This window comes from Cimex lectularius, unplaced genomic scaffold, assembly GCF_000648675.2.
Source record: "Cimex lectularius strain Harlan isolate CLEC.00 unplaced genomic scaffold, Clec_2.1 scaffold57, whole genome shotgun sequence".
Classification (NCBI taxonomy): domain Eukaryota; kingdom Metazoa; phylum Arthropoda; class Insecta; order Hemiptera; family Cimicidae; genus Cimex; species Cimex lectularius.
In genome coordinates, this window is record NW_019392642.1 from 1,561,800 (window position 1) to 1,578,267 (window position 16,468).

Below are 16,468 nucleotides of genomic sequence, written 5' to 3' on the forward strand. Positions count from 1 at the left end.
TGGCTTGCTAGATCAAAGAATGTTAACTAGCCGATTCTTACAAGTCTACGTCATCATTTTTCTCCATCAGGACATAACAGAGTGAACAGGGTTAACCCAAAGATCGTGACTATCCCTGATATTTGTTTATGCAAAAAGTTGCAAATGGTTAAGTACAATTCAACTGTCTATGAAAGGATTATAAGAATCAACTGTTAAGTAATGGCATAGCTAAATTGTTGACAAAGTTAAGAGAGCCAGAACTTAGTTCATAAATATTTGATTTTTTGAACTACAAAAGTCGACCAAAGTGAAAAGTCAAATATACTCTAATCGTAAAATAAGTGATACTTTCTAGGAAAAGAAAAACTAGAATCTTAAATAAAAATTTCTCAATAACATTTAAGAGAGAATTTGGCGCCCATATTGCCCGTGTAAGCATAATTTTTAGATACTTAAAAATATGGAATAAATGGTGGGAATACCTAATTTTTTATAAGAACGTCGTTTAAAAATTTTACGATCTTTTAATCTTTATTACCAAAAGTTGCAATCTGAGTAAACAAACACATCTGATGTTAACAATCTTGTTTTCTGCCAGGTTAATCGCCTTATTATTGTTGTTTACTTCATCCAATAATCTTTAATACCTGGAAGTGGATAAGGGCGTGGGAGATCAAAATCAGAACTAGCCGATTCTTACAAGTCTACGTCATAATTTTTTCTCAATCTAACAGGACCTAACGGACTTAACAAGGTTAAAACAAACATCATGAATACCCCTTGGGTGTTCTCAGGATGCTACATTATAAATGGTTTTAAGTTTGGAATGGAAATTTAAGGAGTAGGAGAATAGCAATTCTTTAGCAAAGTGAATGTTCACGCTGTAACGTAAAAAGGTCAGTGTCACGTGCGGGATTCGAACCCACGACCTTCGGCTAGATACGCCGCTACTCTACCACTTGAGCTATCGTGACTTCGATCCACTCGGACACCAACATCCCATCTCAACCACACTTTTTGGATTTTCCGTCCTTTTTGCCATTTTTCAAATGTCGTGTAATCTATTTGATTCTCGGCGACAAATTTTTTATCTCAACTAAAAACCTTAATTATTTGAAAGATATTAATTGGTCAAGCGGACCACGAAACTAGTGAATTTAATACGTTAAAATGAAGTAAACTTCACTCATGCTCTCCGTAGCCAATTCATTCGTAGACTTTTCAACTAAAAACCTTAATTATTTGAAATTTTGGCCTATATTTGACTTTACTCACGGCTAAGGTATAATGTTGATGTCTAAACTACGAAGTGACAATTATTAGTCAGTGGATAAGACTGTACTTTTGATGAGACTTTTGTATAACACAATATACAAAAGTATCATCAAAAGTACAGTCTGTTGTATATTGTGTTCTCATAAAAAGAAGTTTAGACCAGATCTGGAAGAAGGATGGGAGTTTAGATGGATTTTGGTATGAAAAGTGACTTCAGACATTTAAAACGTTATATAGATATAAAGACTACAAATAATTAAAAAATATTTTTTTTTAAATTATCAACTTGTTTACCGTTATAGACCTTCACAAATTATTTTCCTTTCTTTAGATTACAAAAAAGAAAATCAGTTCAATTTCATTCTTTCCGGAGTCAGCTTGTCATTAATTAGTTTATTAAATTTTTTCTTTGATGAAACAATAAATTTGATTTTTTTCTTAAAATCTTGGTTTTAAGTAGAGATTATCTCGCCCTGGCTTTGGCCACCGACATAGCGTCTGTTACATCCCCTCCTCCCATATGCCGCCCTCTATCCATTATGGTCTTCAATGGGTTAGGGATACCGAGTACCGGCAAAAAGGAGGGAAAATTCAAAATATTGAGATGGGAAGTTGGTGTCCGAGTTCATCGAAGTCACGATAGCTCAAGTGTTAGAGTAGCAGCGTAACTAGCCGAAGGTCGTGGATTCCAATCCCGCTCATGACACTGACTTTTTTATCTCAACTAAAAGCCGTGTATAATGTTCTTCGTTTGCTAAAACATCTGTTAGGACTACTGTTAATAAGGTTGTCACTAATTTTATAACGAATTTCACTCCATAGTTATTGCAACGCTGCACTCAGTTGTTGCAGGTCAACTGCTTGCGATGGTGTCGAAAAGCCTTGTCTGCAGTGCACCAAAGTGCTCAATGGGATTGAGGTCTGGAGATAATGAAGGCAAGAGCAGCTGGGAAATTCCCAGGTGTTCTAAACATTGATGAACAACTCTACCTCTTTGAGGTCTGCCATTGTCATCCAAAAATCGAAAATCTCTGCCAATGAGATCTTTGGTTTGTAGGATGGATTCCCCGATAATTTCTTGGACATAATGGACTGCAGTGAAGTTGCCTTCTACAATATGGAGTCCGGTTCGTCCTCCAGTGTAAATCGCAGGACGGATATTATACGTCCTCCTCCAAACTACATGAAAGGGGCATTGTTCTCGGTAGACTCTTCTGAGCCTGCTATCACTCTACAGACAAACACGACTTATGAGTAAACATAACGGCATTCCAATTAGCGTTCTGTCCTAGGCTCTCGCTGCAACATTGTTGCTGGTACCGGTTGTTCCTGTCGTCTTAGAGGGGCGTACGATATAAGGCCAAATTCCCACAAACGATTACGAATAGTTTGTTTTGAAGAAGGCCTTGCCAAAACATCTTGTCTTCATTTAGGATCTGACGGGCACTATAGAAATCTTTCCGTCTTGCGCAATGACTTCTACCAGGCCTCCTATTGGCGGCATTTGTACTCTTTCGGAAAATGGAAGACCACGTTTTGAGAAACGCCAACTACTTCTTTGATATTCACTTGCCGGTGACCTCGATGACTCATTTTCATAATAAAATTGCTAACTAAATGATGCCTTTCCATGGTTAAAGAGAATACAACTGGATTGAAATGAAGAAAAGACGAGAAAAGGTGTTTGTTTAGAACATGACAAATCTTCATTACTATTCTTAAGTAAATCCGTTATTAAAAATGAGGAGTAACATTTGTTTTTGATATGAATTTTTTATTTTGTTTTGTTCAACCAACAAACACAAGAGCTAATTAATTAAAATTAATATTATAAGAATAAATTACAAATTTCCTTATTCTTTTTTGAGCAGTGGTGATGCGATTTTGGACAATTACGTGTTTGGAGCTTTTAGTGGATTATCATCAATCGTCTGACTCGGTATAAGGCCGAAGCTCTGTTTGAAAAAGTTAAAGTTCACTCTCCTAATCTTTTTTCTAGCATCCTGCAACCCCACTTATAAAATAGATCATGTTATATCTATATATAATCCAACGTTGCTTTCGGCCATCATCCAGGCGTCCTCAAGAAAGTGTTGATCGTCCCCTACTCGCTCCTTACTCGTTTAAGCTATTTTCTTTCACACTCTAATAATAAACTGCGACTATGCAATTTCATGCAAAGTAACTTTTTTTCTCGCAGATTGGAGTAACAAATATATTTTAATTTTGCCTACTACAAAGGAAATGTAGTTCATTCTTTTCTTGTCAATAGCTAAATGGTTTCACTTACTAATGATGTAAACCTTCATGTAAATTTTTCTTTCGGGCCTTACACGTAGGAAAAGTACTTAGAATGATTAGAATCCGAACCGTTTAAAATTCATCGTCAGAAGAGCGCACATCCATAGGATCGAAACAGTATAAAACAATTAATTAAGGCTTTTAGTTGAGATAAAAAGTCAGTGTCACGAGCGGGATTCGAACCCACGATCTTCGGCTAGATACGCCGCTGCTCTACCACTTGAGCTATCGTGGCCTCCATCCACTCGGACACCAACCTCCTATCTTAACCCCACCTTTTGATTTTTCCCTCCTTTTTGCCATTTTTCAATGGTATTTCACAGTATAAAACCTTCATAATATATGCTTCATGGTTTGTTTGTCAGAAAACGATTTTACACTTGGCTCTTCAAATTCCTCTTGTTTAAAACACCCTGAAAGTATTGAACCGACATCTGCACTGCTTTATGATCTGCCATATTGACCACACCGCACTCATAGCCGCCACCAAACTCCCTTACGCTAGGATCGGTCGACATTTGAACCAAAACAGCTCAAAGGCATATTATACCAAGAAAGAGGTCAAAGTGTAATATAATATTGAATATAAAAATTCTAAATTACTTTCTGTAATGAATTATTCTGAATTGAAAAGTATACACATTAATAAAAAATTAATACAATAAATTCTACATATCGTCCAGGTCATAAAAGGCATATTCTTCTATAAATTTATTTCATAATGCTGCATTTATTTTTTAAAAATCCGTATTAAGCCGACAATGGGCGATGAACTGTTCAGCAATCACTTTATGATATCTCATCTCTCACTCGCCCAGTTATTCAGGGCTTCACTCTATTGAGTTCGTGCTGGCATCGCAAATATAGCTTTCAAAGCACCGGACTTGAAACGCCCCGCCCATTTTGGCTGCGATGAGGCTTGATATCAGCGATAAGATCTTTGATTGGATGGAACAAAGGTGCAGATAATTAATTAAAACCTCAAGTAACTAAGTGGCATATACTGTTTGAAAGGGGATTGTAGGAAATAACTTATACATTTTAACTTCTGCCCTTAAATCTCCCAAACGCGTTAATTGGTTACTACACCTTATATATAAAGAAAACAAATATAATTTTCAAGCAAAAAAATGAACCGTTTTTCTGTCAATATCAGCAGACTTTGGAATTTCACCTCTCGGTACTAAGCATGTTACACAATGAAACGGTAACGGGAATAGATATTTTTCTTGCAAGTGAGATGTTATCGATTGTTTGTTTGTCGAGGATTTATTGGATTTTTCATTTCGTGAGAAATTGCCCTTGATATTGATAAATTTGCGAACGTCAATGTAAAAACCTTGAAAAACAACTTATTTATAATAAATCAGTTGTCGGGAGAATGGGGCCAATACCGAAGAACTGACTTTCAAAAGAAAAATTTTGCTTAACGATGGACTGATTCAAACATTTGTATCAAAGCGAAACAAACGATTTTTAAATCAACCATTTATGATATTTTTAATAGCAAATTACAGAAATGATAAACAAATAATGACTGCATTGTATATTCAATAAATTTTAATTACTCTATTATACAAAGATAGACATATCTTTTATTGGTTTTGCGACTGATTCTTCTAATATAAAATGTGATTATATATTTTTATTTTGTACTTTCTAACACGTAAACATGAAACGAGGTTAATTGTTCACTCAAAGAAAGAAAAAACCGGGCACTTGTATTTATTTGTTTATTTTCAAAATAACTAGGTTAAAGAAATGACTTACAAACTAATCACAACATTAATCACTTTTTTACTTTTTATTCTTGTTGTTTACTTTTAAAGAGTGGTACTAATCCTTTTACACCCTTTAGATTTAAAGTAAAGAAAATGATTCAATTCACTCCTTTCCAGAACCAACTTGTCGAATGTTAATTGTCTTTTTCCAATGGTTTCCAAAAATACAATATTAGCGAATCTGTGTTTAAATAAAACTTCTTTTAGTTCCAGCACTGATTTAGTACCTTAGTTGTTCAGCTAAACAAAAATTTAATATTTTGTCTAAAGTAGTACAGTCTATGCTATGGAACTCCATAATTGAGAATCTGTGTTGGAAACAAACTTCTTTTATTTCCAGCACTGATTTTGCACGGGACGTGCTGGTCCTTTCATTGTGGTAGTGCAAACATCCTCCAATCAGTGGGTGTCAACTCGATCTACATGCATCGAGCAGTGCTGGAACTAAAAAAAGTTTTATTCAAACATAGATTCTCTATTATGGAGTTCCATCGCTTGGACTGTACTACTTTAGACAAAATGCAATATTGAATTTTTTTTCTTAAAAACAACGCTTGGACAGAAGCTTTGGCCAACGAGGGACGTAGTGCCTTTTTTATGGGCCATGCCCTTGCTGTGCCTCGTTCTACTGCGGTTTAGGGCCACCGGAAGTTTGATAGAAGAGACGGTATTGGAAGACCGCAATGTACGACATGGGGAGAAGATCGTTGCTTTTACCGCGCTACTGAACCTTCATTTCCTTGATATTTAGGTTTTCAACTCTAAACGGTCTGTAATGTAAGGCTTCATGAGAATAGCCTAGTCTTTAAACGTCCCGCATCAGCTTGTCAAATAGAGGCGTCGAGTAGAAAAGCCACTATTCGCAAATCATCATCTCGTTTGGGCATTCGAACAATGGGGGGGGGCTGTTCATTCGCAGTGCAGGTTTGGTTTATGGAAATCAATTGACCCTGGGTGGTGAAGCCGGGAGAACGCTTGAGTCACCGCCTTTTCAGTCACATATCGCCTTTTTTGGCTGTTTGGTCTGGACGAGGCTGTTTGGTTGATTCAATAGTTGCCCGGATGACTCTCAACTAGTTTACTGTAGTGTGAAGACATTTCTTTGCTGGTTTCACACCAGGCAACTTATGAAATCAACCAATGAGAGGACACTACGATGTTCGAACCCGAGGAAGCAGGAGGAAAAAGGACGAAACGCAGTAAAAAAAAATGTGGGTTTATTCTTTGTTATAAAATTGGGAAACGGGCGCTTTCTCTTAAATACTGTTGTGCTACTTCCCTCCAAGCTTCGCTTCTTTTAAGTTTATCAATATACTTCTCACACCTCATGTCCCATATCACCGGACTAATACGAATATCTTCAATGAACTGCTCCCCATTGAAACCTGCAATTGCAACGCTTTCCGTGGTGAACTCAGTTGACTCAGCTAGGCGACTGGTGTGAAGGACAAATGCCGAGCAGTGTCTTTTAAGTTGAGTGAGGGGATGACAAGGTGAGCGGCCCACGTTCCTGCTGGCCACCCGCTTGGGCGGACTAGCTGACTGCTTGTGAAGGGGTTGGAGCGATTCCCAATCATTTTCTTATCACCTTACTCTCCTTTACACCCGTCCGTTCAACTAGTTGAATCAACTAGTCGCCTCGTCTGAAAGAGGCCTTATTGTATGGAGTGGAATCATCTTCCATGTTCGTACCGAACTGATTATCATACGGAACGGATCTTTGGCTGCACTAAAGTGCAACCTGTGAATGCATGATACTGCTCGACCGCATGCAGCTCGAGTTGACACCCATTGCTCGGAGGATGTTGGGACTACCACAAAGAATTGACCAGCACGTTCTTCTGACATAACTCCTATATAAACCTATTGGGTATGTATGTTAAAGAGACGGGTAAACATCATTCGCCGCCTCCAAACAAGCGTGGAAGAACAAAACGAACAACCAACCGCTCTTGCTGAAAAAGAATTCTGTTTCACAAGACAAAATACGATCGCTTGGTTACTCGGTGCATAGGAGACTTAAGACCCTCTGTGATGTCAGAGGGAAAAACCACGGAATGGTTGGTTAAATTTTACTCTATCAATTAATGATTTTACGGTGTTTTGATGAATTTTCTTCCACATCATCATAATTAAATTATTAATATTCATGTAAGGTATTGGTTGAAATGAAAAAGTTAAAGTCACGAACGGGATTCGAACCCACGACCTTCGGCTCAATACGCCGCTGCTCTAATCACTTGAGCTATCGTGACCGATCGATTGGAGATAATTAAATATTATTAAAACTTCTGATCTCGTTTAATTTGGCTCAAATAAAAATAAAAATGTTGTATTTAATATAACTACAAAAATACATATAGTTTGAAATAAACAACAAAGTCCGGGTGTCCAGTTTTTTTATTTAAGTAACAAAGATTTTCTGATAAATTTGCCTTTTCCGCTTAATCAATTCGGCAGTAACATATTCTCTCTGCTCTTTGTATTTTAGTTTTATTACTCATTAGTTTATCTTTGAAGGTACCTTTATAAAAGATCAAATAATAAAAACACGAACGGCAGATACCAGTCCCGTTTATATTATATGCACTGGCTGAAACCAGCATATTCGATTATAAAATGTGTTGGATAATTATTTTGTTAAATTATTAATTAGATTTATGCTAGTTGATTTATAGTTGTGTTTGCCGCGTTGAATAGCCGTGTGGATAGGTGTTTATTGACGGTTTTACATTTATCAATTGACTTGTTGGGAAATAAATGTCTGGTTTTATGTTTATTCGGCTATTAAAGGTGAAGGTTTGTCTGCATTTTATGTTTGGCCATAGGTTTACAGGGTCCTATCCCAAGGTACAACATTTAAAGGCCTGACAGTTCATGAACACCATTACACATAAGGTCAACCGGCGTACAAATGACCCGGTCGGTACACGCATTACTCACGTATTTTTAGCTTCCCTTTAACCATTATTAAACTTCCTTAGTCCATTTTCGATCCTGAACGGCCTCACTTAACTTCCTGTTGCCCAGTGTCAATAGCTTTATCTTCGGATAAAATGAAAAGCGATCCATCTTGAAATGAAGTCATTTGAAATTTTACTCGTCTAAACTGTATTGCAGCGGTTCGTAATCAATCAATAACCTCCTGCGAGTGAAGAAGAGCTGTCCAAAATGTTCGGTAAACAGCAGAAAGAACAAATAAAAGCCTCTTTTTGGCGAACAAACACACCCGAATACACGGACACTTTGTCTACCGCGCTCGACACTTCGAAAGAAGATAACACTACTCCATTTAATTCCACTAAAGGTTTCAGCAGTTATCTAGCACAGGGAACAAATGCTAACAAGTTCCAAATAGACAAAATTAAAGTACGAGTGTGATCCATTCTGTGGAAATGGCATTTAACTTTTGGATCGTAAGACGTGAGATGATAGTAGAGAAAGTTTAAATTTTGAAGTTGGAGAACGACCTCGATATGCTTGAAATTACTCGGAGAAGAATAGGAGGTCGTCACGTACGAATCGCTCTCTCAATGAATCTCCCGGTTCCAAAAAGAAAAAGACTCAACTCAGAAAACTTCTCCAACTTTTCTACTAAAATATGGCCTAAATAAGTAAAACATAAATAGAAACTAATGAAAGGAAGAATAAACAACGAGTAATGAAGAGTACGCTTGCTAAAGAAAGTACAACAATAGGTAAAATAATGGTGTCATTAACGAATATCACAAAATAACATGAAAAAATACTCTAGTAATTTCCAGTGTATGTATTATGTATATATTTTAATAACATTACTTATAAAAGGATACACGTGTCCTTTTCCTTAAATACGTTGCAAAAAATATCTTCTTGAAATTTAATTAGACCAAAAGAAGTGCTTTGATGGCTTTAGAAAAATGTGTTCAAATCGTTCAGTATATAATGTACATTTGGATGAGCTTAATGCTAATCAGCAAAATAAAGTGGCTTTCCTTTCCCTGATTATCCTGAAATGCTAATCAGGCCGAACCATTACCCACTTTTTCCCATTGTCGGCTCCTTTCACCTCAAAGAAGCCGACTCCTCATATAAAAATGTCTTTCTATTCCCGACTTCCATCCCCACCCTTTCAAAATCAACGTATATAAACGTAAAACATCAATATCTCACTGGCACTCTCAACACGACACACAAGAATGACACAATTACGCAGAAAACAAACACTTTGAGTGAGTCTAAAATTTCTAACACTGTATAAATTCACTTTTTTCACATCCTACATGTATTTGTAAAATTTAAACAATGTTTATAAATCCCCGGATCTGAAGATGATCTCGATAAAGATCGAAACGTTGGCACGATAAAGAAATGTTTTTTTCTAAAACCTACGTCACACCAGACCGCACCTCCCCATCTCCAAATAATCATTGGCTAACGGTCACTAAACACCACACATTAAATACTTAATTAAAAGCCAGACAAGCGAGATATAATAAATCATACTATAAATTAAATTAGAAGTCAGACTGTACTAGAAATATATCTTTTGCCTATGTAAAATTTATTATAAAAGCCAAAAGTGAAACTTTTCCTTTAAATCGCCAACTTTGCTACAATGCTTCTTCTTCATTTTAAGTGAGTTTTAGGACATGGGCCATTTTACCTATTTGTCCTATTTTGCTAATGCTTTCCGCCTAATAAAGTGAGAGTTACTGGAATGAGCTAGATGCTTATCTCCGTGAGTTATAAAGATCAATCTTTAATTAAAATAACGTTATTGGTTGAAATTGTTTGAAATTTAAACCTTTTTGGTTTTCTGTATATTTTTTATTTTGGTGTTGCGTTTAGATAAGATAGTTTGGTTGAACCAAAATTATAGCTATAACAGTCCTGTTGTTGTTGCTTGTTTTGGTTTTCTTTTGCGTTTAATTGTAAGACGCCAAAAGTTATTAAAAAAGGAAAATTAATCAACTCTTGCATTTAAAATGCTATCTATGCCCTCGAAAAGTACTAACAAATGACACGCTTCAATTCGTGCCGACATGCCTAAATTGAATCCTAAGTCTTACAGCTTAAAACTTTATAGGATACGGGAAGTATCTATTATGTCTTTTTCTTGATCTAACAGGACCTACCTACCTCAGAGTTAACAGGGTTTACACAAAAATCTTGATCCTACAGTTGTTTTCATCAATCGTTCATATTCCGCTGTCTACACCATTAATATACGTTTCTGCAAAACGTTCGAAGCAACTGTAAGATCGAGGTTACAAGATTAATACATCTATATAAACGCCAAAGAATGCAATGAGAGTGATTGATGTAGTGGAATACTATAGCGGTAAAAAGACAGGGGATCCTATCACACTCATCATACCTCATCCAGAGATCTGTGTTGGCCCCGAATGGTCCGATGGATAACAATGGAAGATTAAGTAAAGGTTATTTTGAAGAACACGCTTTAATTTTTACAAAGGGCACTATTCTATGTATTATCGTAGATTGTAGAATGGTAAGTGCCAAAGGTCAAGACGTCTAGGAGAATATTAGAAGAGCTTAATTTGGATAACATTCTTTTTAAGTAAAGAATTTTCTTTACTTTAGTCATAATGGGAATTTAGCTAATTCTATTACATGTTAAAGCCTTTTGAACTCGTTTGCCAAGTTTCAGGAAGAGGATGTTATATGATGTTTCATTAGTACGAGAAAATGGGTATAATGTACGATTTTATAGTATGTCAGAAATAAATTTACTTTTTGAGGCAGTAGTTGAGTTTTGAATGTAATTGGGTAAAGACTAGAAGCCTTGCAGTTTGGTAAGCGTAGTAGAATATACATATTCGACCTCAGAGAGGAAGACAACCTTAACATAAGGAACATAAGGTATACATCAATATCTGTTTCGAATGTATTCAGGTTCGGAATGAGGGTTTCACGGAGTAGAAATGTTTTTTCAGGTCGAACTTTGACCATGATTTGTCATCTAGACGAAGGGGAATATATAGAATATGCTCTTTTAGGAGTCTTCTTAGCTTCCAGAGTGATGTGCGGGATAGTTTATGTAGGAGTGGTGGTCGAAAGGATGTTTTGGGCTCGTCCACAAAGACCGGCGTTGTTGGGATAGAAGCTTCGCCAATGTGTAGCGGGAGAGATTTGGTGGTTTTTGGGTAACCTGCGAGTTGTGCTCTCCTGACCGCCTCTGGATAGAGTGGCGAAGATATTCATGGTCTCTATTTGTGTTTGAGAGACGTTTCAACCTGTACGGCATTTGTAATTAGTTATTTGATTTAGAAATTAGAATGAAGTGCAAGGTCAGAAGATTGGGACTGTGGCCTGAGGAAAGATCATGGAGGATTGGCATTGAAGTTCTAGTATAAAGAAATTTAAAAGATCATTGGTCGGTTCTCATCAGTTTGTCAAATTTAAGAATGTAAGAAGAAAGGAACTAAGTGCTGTGTATAGTGAACGATCACAGGGGTTGGTCACTCAAGAGCCTCATTGAAAATATTTAGTATAATAGTCGTCATCAGATAGCAATCTTGATTCAATAAATCCACAAAACTCTTGAAATTGAGTGGATTTTGTTGATTTATTCGGTGGACAGTTATCTGAAGCAATGGATAGACGCAAATAAAGGATACTGGCTCAAAAATGTTTAGGAATAACATGGTAAGAGATATCTATATCTCGAGAGAGGTATCTAGCAGTAGTAACTAAGAGGTATCTATACTTACTTATTTTGACTGCAGTACCTCTTAGGCCCTTCCGTAAGGGTGGTCAGTTCTATATGTTTCGTAATCCTGCGTACAAGGTGTTTCAACAGTAAAGTTTCTGTTGATAGTACAATGTGTACTTGCCGGTCATATAGTTGTTGTTGCCAGTTCGTTAGTATATCTGTCGACACCGTTTGCATTCCAAATTAGAATGGAAATGGAATCGTTCATAGAAAGGACTACTGTGAGCGAGTCGGAACCAATTAAGTAAAGACAACTAAATGCTAAATACAATAACATAACGTTTCCACGTGGTCTGCTGGGGGCTGGTCCGTTTAGAACAGCACAGTTTTGTTTGTTTAGAGCGCAATTATCAGTTTATTTACATATATGTAGTAATGCTGTGAAAAAATCTGTTTTTTCTTTTTAATGAAATATGTTGTTTGAATGATTAAATAAAGTATATTAATCATCATGGTGAATGACTCGATTGCTGAATATAAAAAAAAAAAAAATCAGTTCGAGATATTATAATCATTTTTGAATATGTGTAGTGATTAGTGACCGTTAATCGATAATTATTCAGAAATCGTGAGATGCGATCTGGTGTGATGTAGATTTCAGAAAAACATTTTCTTTATCGGGCCAACGTTTCGATCTTCATTGAGATCATCTTCAGGGCTCAAAGTGTTTGTCTTCTGTGTAATTGTGCCATTGAGGGCACTCTGAACACGATACGCAAGAATGGCACAATTACACAGAAGACGAACACTTTGAGCCCTGAAGATGATCTCAATGAAGATCGAAACGTTGGCCCGATAAAGAAAATGTTTTTCTGAAATCTACATCACACCAGACCGCATCTCACGATTTCTGAATAATTATGTTTTGAATATGTCAACGTTATAAAGGCACGTACCTCACTATTACTGACTCCATAAAATTTTTACATGTGATATTAACATATTCAAGTTCTAACATTATTGTTAATTTTTGGCTTGGGTTTAAGCAATCCTCCTATTTCATCCTGTATTCAAATTATGCCTGCTTTTTTATGATGAATAAAAAAGTAAAATACTTTTAATACTGTACTCCCCTTATATTGGGTTGTCCGGAAAATAATGCAGGATTTTGGTATTAAACAAAAAAAAAGAAACTAGTTACTTTAAAGCAATGTTCTTTAATCAAAATAATTTCCCATACTCTCAATACATTTCTCCCAACGTGTTGGTAACTTATTAATTCCGTCTGAGTAGAATTCAGAATTTTTAGAATTGATAAAGTCAATAAATGCATTTTCCAGTTCCGTTTGATTTTTGAATATTATGTGTTGTAAGTAGTGGTCCAGGTGTCTAAAAAAATGGTAGTCAGTAGGCGAGAGGTCCGGAGAGTAGGGTGGGTGAGGCAAAGTTTCATAGCCAAGCTCCAATAATTTTTGTGACGTTACACGTGACACATGTGGTCGAGCGTTGTCATGCAACAAAATGGGCCCTTTCCGATTGACCAAAGAGGGCTTCATTACTGCCAATTTCTGATGCATGGTATTAATTTGGTTACAGTATGATTCAGCATTGATGGTTTCGCCAGGATTTAAGAAGCTGTAGTGTATTAAACCAACTGAAGCCCACCATACCGTAACCATTACCTTTTTTTGATGAGTTGGGGGCTTTGGAAAATGTATTGGAGCTTCTCCTTTGTCGAGCCACTGTCCAGAACGTCTAGTGTTATCGTAGAGAATCCACTTTTCGTCACATGTAACAATTCTGGCCAGAAATGGGTCATTTTTGTTTCGACAAAGAAGTGATGCACAAACATCAAAGCGCTGATTTTTTTGGCGATCGTTTAATGAGTGTGGAACCCAATTTTCGAGTTTTTTCACTTTTCCAATCGCCTTGAGGTGGTCAGCGACGGTCGTTTTACTGACTTTGAGTTGCTCTGCAAGTTCTCGAACAGTTGTTTTGGGGTTTTCTTCCACCACTGATCGCAGAACATCATCATTAAGAGAGGAAGGCCTTCCACGACCTTCTTCATCTTCAAGGCTGAAATCTCCCTCCCGAAATTTTTTAAACCACCTTTGCACAGTGCACTCAATAACACAACCCTCGCCCCAGACTTGGTTAATGTTTCTAGCCGTTTGGGCTCCGCTTCGGCCGAGTTTAAACTCGTAAAAGAAAATCGTACGAAATTCTCGTTTTGACATTATAAGGATGACTGAATTATTTCCAAGTAGCGGAATGCTACAGAGGTAAACAAACAATATCATTTGGAAGAGGATTAATAAGTGTTGACATTCATACAAATGAGTAATCCTGTAAACGTAAACAGAATATTTTATATAGATTTTTTTTAATGAAAACTTAAAATCCTGCATTATTTTCCGGACAACCCAATATTATTATTAATTAAGGACGACTTATGTGGGCGTAGATTAGGGTGTATGCATGGATTAACGTAGATAATCTTCTTATTATTAAGTTCTTAATTGTGAAAGCGCTTTAAAAAAAAATAAAAATAAAATAAAAAAAGGGAAAACATACCTGGGAGCCGGACAGCAGGCGGATTTGCCATTTGGGTCCCAGGGCCAGATTTGCTCTCAATCCTTGTACGATCGATGTCGGGCCGACGATTTTCTTTAAATTTCGGCTCACTCCTAAAATCAACATCCTGCAACAAATAAAACGAAATTGAAACCCCATCGTTCTGAATCCAATTCGCATATCGACATCTTTGCTTGAAGTGCCTTTTATACGCAGTGTACATGCAATTTTACCTTTTTTAACAAGAATTTTGAAATAGAAATAATAAAGGTGGGGTAAGTATGTCGATTCTGTTTTTATAAATGATAGTTGCTCTCATAGGCTTGTGGTTTACAAATATCCGGATTTCAAGCATCAAAGCCCATCAACACGTTGCAGGAGTCGAAGAGAACGACTCTCATTCTCAAAGTGAACCCGCCCATCCACCGCGACGTTCCAGTGAGAAGCTGTTTTTTAATGCCGCTCAATTTTGAAAGAGCGAAGAAGTGAATTACAATACCATTAATTTCATTGTTAAATATTACTTAAGTACATGTTTAAAATAGAGAGTAAATAAAAAAACATAGCAGAACAGATAGAAAAGTCATCGCTGAAAAGAAGGACCTGACTAGCCGTTACAAAACACTCTCGATTTTTTGACAAACGATCAAAATTGACGCTTCACTATGAACGATTGATATTGTATATTTTACTTTAATTTTTTAATTTATACAAATCAACAATTTTACTTGTACAATAAAAAATGAAATAAATACTATTTGTCAGATTCATTATATTTTGGTCCGATTGACCACATAACTTCTTTCAATTATTTAATCTTTATGTAAGGTATTGGTGAAATGAAAAAGCTAGTATCGCGTGCTGGATTCGAACCAACGACCTTCGGCTAAATACGCCGCTTGTTGGTTCGTTGTACCACTTGAGCTGTCCGAGTGGATGGACACCAACTCCCCATCTCAACCTAACTTCCGAATTTACCCTCCTTTTTGCCATTTTTCTACACAAATATAAATGTAAAAAACATTGATTTGTCTCCTTTTATACCGAGTATTTTCCCTTCTGAACGAATCATCTCATTTAAACGCCTTTGCATTTCCTTAAAAAGATTTCTGGCAAAATCCTGAGGAATTTTACCCAATCATCAGGTAGAGCTGTTTGCAATTCTTCTAAGGCGCTAGGACCTGGACTTCACCGTTATACTCATCGCTTAAGTTGGTCCCAAATGTGTTTGATTGGGATCAAATCTGGACTTCGAGCTGGCCTCACCAAGCATTCAATTCTTCAGAAATGTTCCTCGCACAACAACCAATTCGGTGCGGGCGTCCAAGAAAATGCCACCCCAGTATATCAATGCTACATATGAAACCGTACAGCATGGGGCTGAGCGTCTCCCTATAAAAGTACGCCCGTCTGAAGATTTGAGGCCAACACTCATCTCATCAGTAAAGAGAACTCGTCCACAATCTGCCAATGTTCAATTCACATGTCCCCGTGCACAATTCCCAGGCCATTTTCTGAACTGTGATAAAAAGAGGTCCACGAGCCGGTTGACGGGCTCTGAGATTTTTTTCAATGACTCTTTTTCTTACAGGCCCGAAGGAAATTGAACATTTCGAACTTGTCTTATCAGATATGTTATCTCGTTTCCCGTAGTGCTGCGAGTTTATAAAGCCTGATGACGGATAAATTTATCATCTCTCTTGTCGTGTACTCGTAGGTCAATCCTGTCTGTACTGGCGTTTTAGTATGAAGCCCACTGTCTCTGAAGCGTCGAACAACCCTTCCTTTTAAACTTCGCGTTGGCGTATCCTTTCTCTAATAATAACATGACCCTGACCCGGCTTATTTATTCAAAATACTTGACAGGAGCAATGGAAGAACAAGAATAATATCAAAT

At 36.8% G+C, this 16,468-nt stretch overlaps 1 protein-coding gene across 2 annotated transcripts in view; it reads right to left on the bottom strand.

Annotated features, from left to right (window-relative positions):
* Positions 1-16,468, bottom strand: part of LOC106661737 (delta-1-pyrroline-5-carboxylate synthase) — a 125,050-nt gene that overhangs the window by 93,281 nt on the left and 15,301 nt on the right. For both annotated transcript variants that reach the window (XM_014385309.2, XM_014385310.2), the window contains exon 2: positions 14,572-14,698. In XM_014385309.2, coding sequence (XP_014240795.1) covers positions 14,572-14,697 — 126 coding nt within the window. In that variant the 5' untranslated portion in view covers position 14,698. The remainder of the gene's footprint in view (positions 1-14,571; positions 14,699-16,468) is intronic.